The following is a 15,461-nucleotide window of genomic DNA, read 5'->3' as shown; positions in this document are numbered from 1 at the left end:
TGGTAACCCCATTCCGCCTTGTGAGAAGGGTTTGTACATGGTAGCTTTCGCAATTCTAGGTTTGGAGTTGTTCCAAACAAAGGCATTAATTAACTCTTGTGCTTCGCGGAAGTATTGGGTGGGGATTTTAATAGGTTAGGTATGAAATAGGTATTGGAATTTTGGGATAATTAGAATTTTGGTTGCTGCTATCCTGCCTGTCCAAGATATGAATTTACCCCTCCAACTTTGTAGATGGGTTTTTACCTTGTTTAGCAAAGTTTGATAATTGGACTTGTAAAGGCCTGAGGGCTGTAACGTCAGGGCTACTCCCAAAAATGTTAGCAAGTCAGTTCGCCATTGATACGCAAAATAGTTTTTCAGGGTGTCTAGTGTGTGTTTTGGGATATGCATGTCCATTGCTTGCGTTTTCGATATGTTTAGTTTATAATATGAACATTTGCTATACTGCAAAAGGGTGTTATGAAGATTAGGTAGGGAGATATTCGGTTGTTGTAATGTGAGTAAGATGTCAGTCATCTGCGAACAAGGTCACTTTATAGTTTTTGATATTGATACCGTGGATGTTGGGGTTGTCCCTGAGTAAATGAGTCAGAGGTTCCAATGCTAAGATGTACAGTATTGGGGAGAGTGGGCACCCCTGTCTGGAGCCGTTGGAAATTGTGAAACCTCTGTTGACCACTTGTGCCGATGGGTGTGAGTGCAATGCCTTTACCAGAGACAAGAACTGTGGGGGAAACCCAAATTTCCCTAGGACCATGACGAGAAAGGGTCAGTGGAGCCTATCAAAGGCTTTTTCCGCGTCTTGTGAAAGGAATACACTGGGGGCCCTCTCCCTCGCAGCCCACCCAGCAAGTCAAGAACCTTCCTTGTTCCATCTGCAGCCTGGCATCCACTCACAAATTGTAGGGATAATTTGGGATAGCCTGTTGGAGATTTTAGCGAGTAGCTTGGTATCAGTGTTGAGAAGTGAAATCGGTCACAGATTTTGACTTTTGGTGGGGGGTTTCCGTGGTTTAGGGAGGGTGGCCACGTGAGCCATCAGCATTTCGTGTGGCATGTCACCTGTGATGTGGTTGTATACTCGCTCCAGTTTCGGGGCTAGGATATGGCGGAAAAACTTGTAGCATGTTTGTGAGGCTATCTGACCGAGGGGATTTCCCCAATGGTAGGAAGGCTATGGTTTGTGAGATTTTCTGACATGTGACAGGTCTCTGTAATATCTCTTGTTGTTGTGTAGTCAGTGATGATAATTTGGAGAGGCTGAGAAAATGTTCAATTTCTGATTCTGTTGGGTGGTGCAAGTGGCCATTTCATTATGTCCTGGGGGTTGTACATTTTTTTGTTAGTGCATGATATTAAATATGGTATTTCAGATTGTGCTTGTTTTTTCCTGAGCATTGTTGCTAGGTATTTCCCTGCTTTGTTACCTTGTGTGTAATTACACATTTTTAGCCGTTGAAGTGTGTAGGATGTTGTGGCTAGGTGTATTTCATTTATGCGTTTGGTTGCATCAGCAAAGGTTTTCAGGTGTGAATCTGCAGGTTGCAGAATGTGTGCATTTGTGGCATCACGTAGGGAGCGCAGCAGGTCTATGTATTCATGGTGGGACTTGCATTTCAGAAATGAGGCTCAGCTGATTAGAATGCCTTTAATGATAGGTTTATGTGTCTGCCAGAGAGAGAGGATGTATCTGGAGTGTCATTTATGATGAAGTAGTCCTCCAGATTTTGTGACACTTGAGTAACGAACTTAGGGTCTTGCAGAAGGGAGTCATTGAGACGCCACAGCGATTGTCCTCTATGTGGGAATTGTTCTCGAATCGTCAGTGTAAGTGGTGCATGATCTGACCACACTGTGTCTCCAATAGAGCACTGTGTGATCCCTGGGAGAAGGTGGCCAGATACCAGTAATCTATCCTGGGGAATGACTTGTGTACACTGGAGTAAAAGGAAAATTCTCGTCCCGTGTGGTTAAGTGTTCTCCATGAATCGTATATGCCATGTTCAGACATGAGTTTAGTCAGGGCTTTGCTGTGTGTCCGTGGTACAAATGTCTAGGGGATGAATCTGGAAGGGTTGTATCAACATGCGAATCTAGAACATGGTAAAGGTTGCCACAAACGAGGAGGGAGCTAGACGGTTCCACAGGAAGCCTGGTGAGCACTTTGTGTAAAAAATTCCTTTAGTAGTCATTGGGGCCATAAATCCCCACCAGGATGTATTCTGCTTCGTTTATCGTGCAGTGTAGATAAGGAATCTCCCGTGGTTATCTTTCTTAATTTGTAACAGCTAAAATGATAAGGAATGGTGTATTAAAAAAGAGACCCCTTTTGTTTTAGAGGTGTGCGTTGCGTGGTATTGGGTCGGGTTGTCACATAGGCCAAACTAGGGGACCCTGTTTGTGACAAAATGTGTCTCTTGGACTATGTGTATTTTGGCCGGTCGTGCATCCTCGATGAGGATGCGGCGCTTATGCGGGTGGTTTAACCCCCTTGTGTTATGTGATTGTATTTTCATAAGTGGGTGGTTGTGAGGTGTAGCTGTGTAGTGTCTGTGGACATGTCATTTCAGTGGTAGGTCACGGTGCAGGTCACGGTGCAAGACACGGTGATGAGGGGTATTTTCCCTTGTGAATTATTGTAAGTAGTGAAGAGGGGGGGAGTAACACGGGAGAGGGAATGAATAACTGGGGTAAGGGAAACTTTGTGTCCTCATGAGGGAACCTGGTGCGAAGGCTCCGCACTGCTGGGGTAGGAGAAGCGGTCATTCTCCAAAGCGGTAGCTGTAGAGCTCTAAGTCTGAAATGTTTTCGAACTGCAGTCATATGTGCGGTCATAATAATTAGCAAAAGTGGTTTACCAGTACAAGTATCAATTAAACAGATGAAGAAAAAATCATAATACAACAATAACGTACACCTAAACTAAACTGTTCGTAACAATGGTATCCTCATTTTCAACGCATGATAACCACAATTACACGCATATCTGTACCCCATATGTAGGCTCATGGTAATAGGATCTTTAACTAAGCAGAAACTAGCATTATCTTGTTGCTATCTTAACCCCTTAAGGACACATGACATGTGTGACATGTCATGATTCCCTTTTATTCCAGAAGTTTGGTCCTTAAGGGGTTAAAGGGCTCAGAGCCTCCTCTCGCAAGCCTATGGGAGGTAAAGTGACGTTCATGTTGACATACTACATGTGTAGTGAGGTTCCAGAATATAGAGGGTTGCAGTAAGGACTGCTAAGATAGCGCCAGGGATGTTAAACATCCCAGTCACTCCAGAGGTCTCTTCTCACAGGATTTACTAATAAAGCAACCGTTGTATGTCCGGGGTACTGCAACTTAGGTGTTGACTCCTTTTTTTTTAACGTTAGAAATCATTGTAACGTGGCAAAGCAATAAACATGAAACTAGGAAGGGTATGTGCGATACTTGCGGCTGAACGAAAGCTGTGCTGCTATAATAGTCATTAGTACACTTTACACCATTCGGGGTTAATTTTTCATGGCATGATTGGCCCAGCTTTATTACTTCGAAGCTGTATGCCCCATTCTAATAATTTGGTTAGTCCGTCTTCTGAGGTAAAAATCGTCTTTATGCCTCCTTCTCGTTGGACCAGCAACTTGGTTGGTTATCCCAAACGTTTGTGTCGTAGAGCCTCCACCACTGCATGAAAGCTTTTCCAGCATTTCAGCTTTGCTGTGGAAAGATCAGCAAAAATCCTGACGGTAAGGTGATCCTCATGAGGCGTCTTTTTATTGTGACAGACTCTTAAGACAAGTTCCTTTATATGAAAGTAGTGGGCTCTGAGGAGCACATCTCTTGGAGTTGAATCTAGTAAATAGTGTGGTTTCTGGTGGAATATCTGGTGCGTAGGCCTGAAGCAGGCCTCTCGTGTAGGCCTGTAAGTCCATGTGTAAGATGGATTCCGGCACTCCACGCAGCCGCAGGTTGTTCCTCCTCGCCCTATCCTCCGAGTCTGCCATACTGGTTTCCAGGGGCTCAATTTTGTTTTCCAGGCACTGGACATGGCTGGCCATATTATTATGGGCAGTAGCATATTCACCTATCTTGTTTTTCACGTTCGGGTGCCCAGCTCTTGCACCTCCTTTCTGAGAGTGTCCGCCGTGTGCTTCCAGGAGACAATTAGCTTGGTAGACAGTGCATCGAGAGCCTGTGCCAGGAATTCTTTGGTAATATTTGTAGTATTTGTGGCAGGTATTTGATCCGTCATGGGGGTCGGGAGACTTGTGTCTGAGTCTCTGTCGCCACCTTGGATCTCGGACATCACGGCCTGGTGTGCCGCGGGACCTTTGTGGCTAAAGAAATTCAATTTTTCCGCCTTAGATGTTGACTTCTTCGTTTTGTGCTGTGACATCTCGCCGTTAAGGTTAGTCAGCGTTGTTTGCATCTCGTTTTGCATGGAGCTCAGTACTGGAGCAATTTCTTATGCAGCCAAATTGCTCGGCGATCAGCCACGCCCAGCAGGATATTTTTAATACGCAAGTACGTAAATAATTAATTGGGCGGGAGGCGAAATTCTTCTTGTAGTTGTGGGAATGGCTTAATCTCGGTATCTGTGCATAAATCATTAACTGAGGCAACACCTCACTTACACCAAGCCTCTAGATGGAGATTGCATGACAGTGAGGCTAAAGTTAGGATTGGAGCTTACGACAGTAATGTTTTAGGGTCAATGAGTGTTGGGGTCCATACTTCCCAACTTTTTAATAGGAAACGGGAAGTAGTTAGTTTGCAGCTTGGGACAGAGGAAGGTGGTATTGAGGCAAAGATCAAGTGTTTTAACCTTTGTGAATGAAGATGAGGTATGGAGACAATTTCTGCTCTCCCGCGTGAGTAGATAATGCTTTGATGTCTATGGAGTTTTTTTATTTGTTTTACTAAGGGTTCCAAACAAAGTATAAACATTTTAGGAGAGAGTAGACAGCCTTGGCTGATAGGGAATTCTGATGAAGTAAACCCCCGAATTAAAGGACCACTCTAGGCACCCAGACCACTTCAGCTTAATGAAGTGGTCTGGGTGCCAGGTCCAGCGAGGGTTAACCCAATTTTTTATAAACATAGCAGTTTCAGAGAAACTGCTATGTTTATAAATTGGTTAAGCCTTCCAACTAATCCTCTAGTGGCTGTCTCATTGACAGCCGCTAGAGGCGCTTGCGTGATTCTCACTGTGAAAATCACAGTGAGAACACGCAAGCGTCCATAGGAAAGCATTGTAAATGCTTTCCTATGCGACCGGCTGAATGCGTGCGCAGCTCTTGCCGCGCGTGCGCATTCAGCCGACGGGGCGGAGAGGAGGCGGAGTGGAGGAGGAGAGCTCCCCGCCCAGCGCTGGAAAAAGGTATGTTTTACCCCTTTTCCCCTCTCCAGAGCCGGGCGGGAGGGGGACCCTGAGGGTGGGGGCACCCTCAGGGCACTCTAGTGCCAGGAAAACGAGTATGTTTTCCTGGCACTAGAGTGGTCCTTTAAAGATGTTTGCAGTTGGGCATGAGTACAGGGCGTGGATGCTATTGACAAAGGCTGGGGAAAAGCCCAGTTTGGATAGAGTCGATGTCATGTTAGACCAATTTAGGCGAAACGCTTTTTCAGCATAAAGCACTACACCTTTTTGGTTACTGTGTTTGGCCCATTCTATAAGGTCAATGAAGTAATGCACAAATGAGTCTCTTGGAGACATATCATTGCCATCCCTGATTAGTTAATATCTTCAGGCCAGTCTGCGCTTGTGTGTGCTGTTAAGTCCCTTAACATTAAGACAGAAAATCTTTAGAAACATCGTGGGTACAAAATGCCACGATGATTACTTATCCTGGAAAGAAGCTTTGCACATTTGACTCCGACCTCGCGAACTGCTTGGGCACCACACTGGGCATGCGTTTTTCTGGGTTACCGATCTCACACAAATGGGAATGAGTGCTGGGTAAGTCAGCCATTTAGGGTCGCCCATGTGACAACTCAGGCACCAATAATGTGTGCCATACAGAGAAAAAAAAAACCAAAAATATGAAAAACACAATTAAAGTATATACATAAAACCCTTGAAAGCAAGGGCGAACCTTGAGGCCGGTGGAGAGACCAGCATTACCACTCATCTGGCTGAGGGGCGTGAGAGGAGGGTTGTCTTACTGACTTATAGGATGCAGTAATTGTAAAATAGGTTTAGCCTTGTGAATTGGTTACAGGTTAGGGGGACCTGTCACCACTAGATAGTCATTGCTATATGTTATGATATGAAACATGTGGCTCGTAGAACAAGTAACACATTAAAACATGTATTTTTTTTCTCCCCTTTTGTGTAACTTAGTTTCAGTGATTTCATTTTAGCATCTGTTTTAGTATCTATGACTACAGGCTAACCCGATTCCCAGGGTCATCCCATTGCAGCAGCTAACCACAGTACTGTTGTGTATAGCTAACTACCTTACTTATTCAGTATGAGGGTTGTGGACCTAGTACTATTAGCGTCACCATCAATGGCCCCGTAACTTAAGGTCACACAGAGTAGTTTCCCATGGACACAGGCAAAATTAACAAATGATTATCAGCAATTATCAGTTAATAGTTAAACACAAAAAAAGAAGACATTAACTCAATTAGGGACACAGAGTGAAAGGATATCAAGTCCCCCTTTCATCGCCATGTATGTGCTGGAGGACGGCTAGGACGGCTTTTTCTTAGCAGAAGATCTGCCACTCTCCTGGAACTTTAGGATGCATGGAGCCCTTTGTGTCTGGCAGCCCCTCTGAGGTTTGGGACAAGGATGGTTGTTGCCATCTTGGGGCTGCTTGTGGCGGTCTTTCTTTGTGTGCCTTATAGAATCTGTGAGATTCAGCTATTTTGAGGGGGCCATAGCAGGATCCCTGGCTATAGTGGCTTGTGAGCTGCAAAGTAGCAGGTATGATGTATGCAGTCGGACGATTTTGTTGCTGCTTTAGTCAGTTAGGACATGCGTCCTGTCTCCGTAGTTAGCCACGACCCCCTGTAGACACATTTTAAAGGAACACTATAGTCACCAGAACAACTGCAGCTTAATGCAGTTGTTCTGGTGTGTATAGCATGTCTCTGCTGACATTTTTATGTAAACAATGCTTTCCTATAGGAAGGGCCTAATGTGCTCATGTGCTTTGGGTCCTCCCTGTCAGATGACTTCGTAGGAGGCAGAGTACCGACTCAGCACCAAGTGATATCGGTGCTGAAATCGGGTGAGTAAATAAAGGTTTTTTTAACCCTTTATATGGTGGGAGGAGGTATAGGGGGGGAGCTTGAGCCATGAGGGGTGGGATCAGAGGGCACTATAGTGTTAGGAATACAGATCTGAATTCCTAACACTATAGAATCCACTTAAGGTGTTCCAAATGGCAGTATCTCATTAATAAACATTATTTATTTTTTATTTAATTTTTTGTGTCCTATTGGTAGAATTTTTCTTTTTTGTAGGTATACATAGATTATTTGTTAATAAACTTCTAAATGATCTGGACCATGTTTAGCCTATTGTCCACCTTTTGCATACTAGAATGGTATAGAAACAGAAGTGAATTGAAAAGAGACAAACTTGCATGAGATCTGCATGATTTTAGTGGGCAAAAAAACAAGTGTTAATTTTAGGACATATCATTAATCACTGGTATTTTTAGACTGTCTTAGAGTAAGTAGTGACAAGTGGATTGTGGTAGGTGCTTCTTTCAATATATTCACCACTCCTTGGTAACAGGTTCTTGTCATTTTTTACCATCAGAGTAATATTCTAACCTTCTAGCCTCAATATTCATCCTAGACACTGGTTGTCTGCTTGCTGCGGGGTGCATAGGATGGCGAGTTACTACTTTGTCTTAGTATATCTTTGGCTGCATTGGAATTTCAGTGAAATTTGTGAGTATTTCATACATTTTTTATCTTTATGAAATACTCATTTTGGAGGGGGTTGGGCGACTGCCACTTTTATAGACTCCCCGACTCATCTAATTGGATAGCTTACACTTTGTACTTCAGATTATTTATATTGTTACATTTATTAGTACTTTATGGCAGGAAGAGTTTTATTATAACTGTACACATGTATAAAGTCTGATCTTTATTGTTATTGTTTCACTTTTCTTGTTGGTCATAAACTATTATAAAACTGTCTTATGATGAGACTGTCACGGTTCTCACTGTGACATCCAGACGGCCAGACGTGGTCACCCCAGAAGTGCTCAACAGAGGATTTGAACCTGGGTCCTTCATGTACTTCATGGGCCTGCTATGCTTCCTCTAAGACACAGCAGATTCTGTTCTATATTTGTTATTCCTGGCTTTGTCTGCAGCACTAGGGGGGTGGACTTCATCTGTGGCTGATACCTGTGCTTCACCTGAGGCATATCGCTAATTAACCGGGTATTTAAACACTTCCTTGCCCTGGGAACTTTGTCAGTTCTTTGATTCTGGTGATTGTGTGTTGTTCCTGTTTTGTCTCCTGAAACTTGACAATCCTTCTGCTTGTGTGCTTGTCTGTACTGTGAATTGGAGCACCTTTCATGCACAGCCCCCGTGCACAGATTCACAGTCCTGGTGGTTTCTAACCTTATCACCTTGGATTGTGTTTATCTGCAAGCGTGAGCACAAATCTCTGCCTACCGGATTTCCACCTCAGGTAAGACCATGACAGACACTGTCTATTTATTAAATTTACCCATTGACTTAACTTACCCAACTCTATAATATTCTTATTATATAAAAGGAAGCTCGTTGGAGAAGAGGTCAGCACAGAGCACCAATGTTTCGTAATCAATAAGCGGCACCAAGTCACTTTTGGCACTATAGATGGAACAGCAAGCTGTAGTGGTTATGGTGCTTGGAGTGTTCCTTTAAGCTAATCCACAGTATCTGCACTTCAGCTCATATTGCTCTATATCTGATAAAATAGACAGGACCTGTCTATTCACATTAAAAATGTTGTGACAAACGCTCTTTTCTATGGACGTTTGCCACAAACTCCTGGGGGGACCTAATGTCCCCACCCATGAGTGTTGGGTGGGGACCCTAGTTAATAAAAGGGGGGACCTAATGCCTCCTGCCCACCGACTATGGTCCAGGTCTGAGACCCTGTTCAGGAATTACCCTGCCCAGCCGCCATTAGCAGCTTTCCCTCGGTGCCCCTGGTTCTGCACAACACTAGCTCCCTGGCGGACATTCACATGAACAAACCCACGAATGGTCCTCATCGGTACTTAGTCATGACCGCTATGGAATTAATTTCGGCATGAGGACTTCTGGTACCGCTGGAGATAGATCAAGGTCTTTGATGATCCTGTTAGGGTGGTAAGTACTTCTATTACCTTAGCAGGAGCGGAGTTCATGGCTTGCAATGCCTTCTCGAACTGTAGTAAATCTTTAGTATGAACTATAGTACCATTCGATAAAAGTGTTGGTGCGCAAAAGATATTTATAAAACCTAAAGTGTTAATTGATATCTTAAAGTGCTTACATAAGTGGAGTGGGTTTTATCCCATATGACAACCATCTATACCAATCACACACATGCATATACTTATACTCTGTACAATATGCACTGGGCAATATGCATTGTAGGAAGGAGATAAAAAAACGAAAAGCACTCCTAGTGCAATAAAGTCATTTAAAATGCATGAAAAGCTAAAACTCCCATTTACCTCCTTCGTCCTGTACTCACCCTATCACAGTCACCAGCTGAAGACATACATCATACATACTTTATTATTTAGCAAATGATTTTTTAAAAGCTTTTTTTGCTCAAACAAAATTTTCATTTTTGTTTCCAATAACCCCTTCACACCAGTACTTATGTATACACGACTGGCAGGCTATGCAACCATACCCCACAATTGGCATAATTGCAAATACTACAGCCAGGGAGCTCACAATGCAGGAGCACAGGAAGCAGCGACACTGCAAGCTTCTGAACAATGAATGCAGAGACTAACTCTCTGTATTCAGCGCTGCAAGCCCATCTTTCAATACGACTGCTTCTTATACACACAATGCAACCGTGTTATTTTTTCACTTTGGATGTTAGTGGGGCCTCATGTTTGAGTTTCGACGAAGGCCTCATAAAGTCTAGAGCCACCTCTGTCTCTAAGATGTAGCAACCAAGCTATATCTGAGTCTGACAGATAAAGCAATATGTTCTTTATCTTTCAGACTCAAGCAGTTCAACTGGGAAAACAAACAGCACAGTGAGATTTATATTATAGAAATAGTGTTTATGTAAAATAAAACACAAAAGATGATTGAGAGACAGACAACACCAGGCCAAATAAATGATTGCCATACAGATCTTGAATTAGAAATACATGACTCCATTCACCCTTCTTATGACAGTTTGAGACAAGGAAAAGAATGATGCAACATCCAATGCTGCATTGAAGCCAAGTATTTTCCCTGAGTTGTGAAACGAGTGCATAAACAGGACAATAGCAAATACCAGAAACACATTATCAAAGTAAAAAGAAACCCTGGCTACACCTAACATGCTTGTTGCTGCAAACTAAATCATTAAATAAGGGAGCACATAATAAAATACATATATTCCTAATCAATGTAAAAATCTGTTTAAAAGGGCACATTAAGCAATAGTGTAACATAGTGGTTATGGTGCCAGAAATCAGCTGACACTGTCGCACTAAAGGGTCAAATTGTTTTCAAAAGCTTTCACATTTGCCTAAGTGGCCGTAGTCCAACTACTCTTCCCTGGTATTCCTAAGAGGACGTTCCCATTCCGCTTTAACAATATAAATATTGTTTACCTTTGTATGAAATGTATTGACTAAGGAGTTGTAAACTGAAACTCTCAGCCAATGAATTCTTGACAAAGTTGGACAAAATTTATATCACCTAAGAAAAAGGTTAACTTCTGCTTCAGCGATATCTGAAAAGAGATGCCAGATTTTAGGAGTCCAGAAGGGCCTAGACAAGTGTAAGACCATTCGAAATGATGGCACCTGGGGACTCCGGGCACTATAACCACTACAGTGCAAAGAATAATAGTATTAGTAACAGTTCATGATTTTCTCACCCCAGTAAACACTACTGAAGTGCTTGCAAGCGCGTGGTATGCAGCAGGGGTAAGTTTAATACACACTTACCTCCACAGCAGGCATATAACCTGACTGACACAATCTTCTCATAAGGCATTGGATTAGAAAATGCTATACACACCTAAGCATTACACCCTACATGTGCGCATGCACATACATGGTTTTTGCATGCAACACCACAGAGTTTACATTCATTTCTACCTTATGCTCTTTTTTAACCCATTCAAGCAATCAACTTCATATGCAAGTGTTTGTCACTAAGAAGAAAAACCCTAACATGTACTTGCCTTGTTATCAGGAAAGAAGTGCCCTACACCCACTACTTTCGAAATGCATACATTCCAACCATCCCCCTTTAGGAGGGACAGTCCCTATTGTAGGCCAAAACTTTCGGTCTTGATTTATTTTTATTTATAATGCATCTCTTTTCTAGAAGTTCTACATTCTTATACCACTTCACAACAATTAAACTTACTACAATAAAAATGTGTCTAGAACTCAGTCTGTGTAATTAAGGTACTTTCAACTCCGGTTGTAAATTAATTTTACGTTTATATAAATGGGTATCTGCTGGTCATAAAGTCCCCTAAAGTCCCGAATAGGCCTATGCCTTGCCACATATAAAATATCAAATCTTCAATGCATTGTTACTGGTATATTTGAAAAGATTGCCATATTTCTAATATGAGGTTTCACTGGCAAATCCACGATGCCGTAAAACAGCAAGAATATAGCAAAAATATATTGCAATATATTGCATAACTATATGCAATTTTCCAAATATTTCCACTTATTGTTTTTTTTAATGTAAGCAACATGAAAAACCACAATCCACAGTTCAATTAAAGTTAAGAATGTTCATTCATTTCACTATTTGAACATATTTTATAATCTCAAAATTATTTTAGTGAATCATTCCCTCAGATATATCACAAACATGAATATCTATTTAGATTTGTTTCTATTTCCAAGGCTCAGAACGGCAATTTATTGAAGCCCCATGAGACTGAATGTCTTTGTACTTTATGGACCTGGTGCGGAGTTCTGGGTCAGTTGCATCCTGGCTCAGAGTGATGGGATGGAGTGCAGTTCCTTACCTGTTTTTGGAACTGACTAAGTAGCTGTTAAACTATTAAAAAGTCTAGTGAAACATTGCCTTAAAGGGATTTGAAGTGGTCATGGTGCCTAGAATCTGTATACATAGCGTTTCGCTATGAAACGTAGCATTCACAAAGTTTAATCCCTTTGCTACCGGATGTGTAATTCTACCTCAGGCTACGTCACTTAATTAGCCAGAAAGGAATTGCAGGTGACTATTGTCAGTTCTGTGCATATTCCTAGGATCGACATCTGCACTGCAGAAGTCAGACGCACATTACGGCCAGCAAGAGAGGACATTCGTAAAAAATTGAGAAAATGGTATTTGCACCAGGTTTTGCAAGAGTAACTACTGCTCCGTTAAAGGGTTAATTTACTTCATAAAAATCTATTAAAAACTTATAAATACAAAAATAAATGCATTCGCTGCACATTCATTTCTTCACACATACCATGAATCTTAAAAAATATTTTAAAAAAAATATTTTTAGATTTTTTTATATTTAAAAATTAATAATCTCACACACATTTTGTAAATTAAAAAAAAACAAATGAGATTCATTGATGGCAAAGGAATCCAAGTAGTAAGAAAGTATCCCTTACTACAGAACATACTGTGTGTTGTACAGAGTGCATGAAGTGATATCAGTGTGATCACACAGTGCTGGTGGTGTATCAAGTGACAGATCGCACAACTTGCAGATCTTGCAACCATAAACATGGATCAATCGTTGTCCTGTATGAAGACCCCTAATGCAGGCTATCATTAATATAACTCATATATCATTAACATACCTTGAAGGCCAACTCCAGGCAGAAGTCCCTGGCTCTCAGGAATCTCAGTAAGAAGTCATCTGATAGCCCGAGGGGCCAGTGACCACTCTCAGCCTCAGCCTTCTGCCTTAGAATCTTGATGGCTTCTTTCACCACCGGAGAGTGATCGGGCAACTGGTTCAGTTCGGGATTCTCTCTCATAAAGTCCGCTTCGTCTTCCGACATAGTGCTAGAAAAGAATGAAGTTCAGAGTGAGCTCTCACCCCGGCCCTCCCACTCCCTATAGCTGCTGGGAGGCAGCTAGACTCTGTTGGCAGTCACCTAGTGCTGCAACATGTGCATAGAAGAATTAAAGGGACAGGGAAACATTACATAAAGGGAGGTAATCTATACTTAGTTACTGTTCTCATAAACAGACCAGAATAGAAAATATGCAGTAGACAGGAAGATGTTAATTTACTCCAAAAGGCAAAGCTGATTGATTTGCTTGGTCAAAGTTACAGGACTCTAAAAGTAAAAGAGGGTGTTTAATCACTAAATAGTGACTCAAAATGTGTGACATTGATTCCAAATTAACCTAGGTGTAACTATAGCAGAATTGGAGATCTATGTATTTATTGTATTTATTTATTACAGATCAGTAAAGTTTAAAGTTTTGAGTTCAATTTTTGCAATTACAAAAATAATCACTGTAATTTGTAGTTTAGTGAATAAAGACATCTAATGATTTTTTTTTAAAATTGTAAAAATAGCGAGAAAAAAACAAACAAAAAAAACAACAACCCTGCTCTACTCGCAGTTTGGCTATTTTAGTCTACATTTTACAAGTTGGGCTAAAAAACATGATTTGGTGTTCAGTTAATCAAACCCCACAATATTTTATCTCTGTTAGGCAGTGTTGCTACAGTACACATGGCCCCTATTCACTAAACACATTCTTATAGTGAACCAAAAGCAAGCAAGTTGTGACTATAGCTGACTTTGAGAATCTCCCCAAATCAGTTGTTTGTTTACTATTCACTGCAAATTGGTGTTTAGTGAATAAACCGCACTATAGTTTGCAGTTGCTAGGTCCCTGGGAATGTGATATGCATGTTTAAATTGAATAACAATTTCTAGACACTAACTTGCAGGGTCTCATAAGAAAGAAGGGTTTTGTTGTCTATCTTTATTTTTTCCAAATGCATGTTGCCACCCTGTAATAAACAATTCTAACTTAATCCCATTGGGTTTTTTTTTCATTGTGCAATAGCATATACATTAATTCTCCTCCTATTTGTTTTACCGCAATATTTAACAATAATCATTGGAATGTGAATTTAAAAATAAAGAACATGTTTAAAGAATGATCAATTAAAATGATTAACGTTTCACCTTTTTACAATTACATGCATGCATCGTCTTTCTTTTATGTCAACTATAATTTTACATGTTTTAAATTATTACCTTTTTATTGTGAAACTAAGAGCAATAGTGATACCGGAGAAACTGACGGAAGCCAAGCACAGAGAGATGGACACAGGTTTCTTCAGGAAGGAAGAGATTCTTTATTGGATCACCGATCGGGACTCAGAGGGACTAATGTCACCAAAATACAGCAAGTTCTGAGCCCCGGACAATAGTGCAGGCTCCTTATATAGGCACATAACTCCTCCCATATTAAGCTCCACCCGCACATTCTCTTGACCAATCAATACAAATAAGAATTAACTTCCTGCTTGACCGCATGGCTTGTCCAGCACAATGGAGGAGGGGAATACTATATCCTGTATTCTTGCACATGCTCCGTACACTACTGATCGTATCTTGCCTCGTGCAACCAACTGATCGATACGTCAGCATATGCACGTACACATGCCACGTGGTAATCTCGGCCTACTAAATTTATTTTTACCGAGATTCCACCACATTCCCCCCTTTGATGCCTCTTGATATTTCACAATTACTTGAGGCATCACTTAACCTTGGTTTGCATACACCGCAAGTTACCTTGAACCAGACCAGACTTATCTTATGATGTGAATCTTCAACACTCATCTTCCTGCATTGGTTCTCCCTGATCTAGAGCCTTATATTTATAAATTGCCATTATCTGTGCAGCAGCCTTCCTCTCTGCTATATTTTCTATCAGGCTTTGCACAGACCTAACTACTAAGGGTATAAGACACGGCAGGAGTAGACACAACATTAAAATCAGTAGGACTCCACCTACCACTGCCTTAAGCCCTCCAAACCACTCATACCAGCTACCAAACCAACTGCTTGGATTATACCCTTTCCATACCTGAGTAGGCACATGCGCTAGTTTAACCATATGGCTAGTAAGCTCAGCTATTGCTTGCCCTTCGTCATCTATTTGAAGACAGCAATTGCTCAGGTTAAACTTCCCACATACACCTCCCTCTACTGCCAAAAGGTAATCCAAGGCTAATCTATTTTGGTATACTGCTGTCCTCATCCTGGTATTATGCTTCGCTAGAAGATTGAGCGCTTGTGATGTCTC

General features: G+C 41.5%; 1 protein-coding gene across 2 annotated transcripts in view; it reads right to left on the bottom strand.

Annotated features, from left to right (window-relative positions):
• The window catches only part of TTPA (alpha tocopherol transfer protein), a 46,362-nt gene extending 33,147 nt beyond the window's left edge, over nucleotides 1–13,215 (bottom strand). For both annotated transcript variants that reach the window (XR_010090742.1, XM_063451362.1), the window contains exon 1: nucleotides 12,980–13,215. Coding sequence is in view for 1 of the 2 variants with exons in the window: in XM_063451362.1 (XP_063307432.1) it covers nucleotides 12,980–13,183 (204 nt within the window). In the remaining variant the exon portion in view is untranslated. The remainder of the gene's footprint in view (nucleotides 1–12,979) is intronic.
• Between the last annotated feature and the right edge of the window lie 2,246 nt (nucleotides 13,216–15,461).

Source organism: Pelobates fuscus, chromosome 4 (assembly GCF_036172605.1).
Source record: "Pelobates fuscus isolate aPelFus1 chromosome 4, aPelFus1.pri, whole genome shotgun sequence".
Classification (NCBI taxonomy): Eukaryota; Metazoa; Chordata; class Amphibia; order Anura; family Pelobatidae; genus Pelobates; species Pelobates fuscus.
Note: the sequence above shows the minus strand (reverse complement) of the source record. Positions and strands in the feature narration are given on the sequence as shown.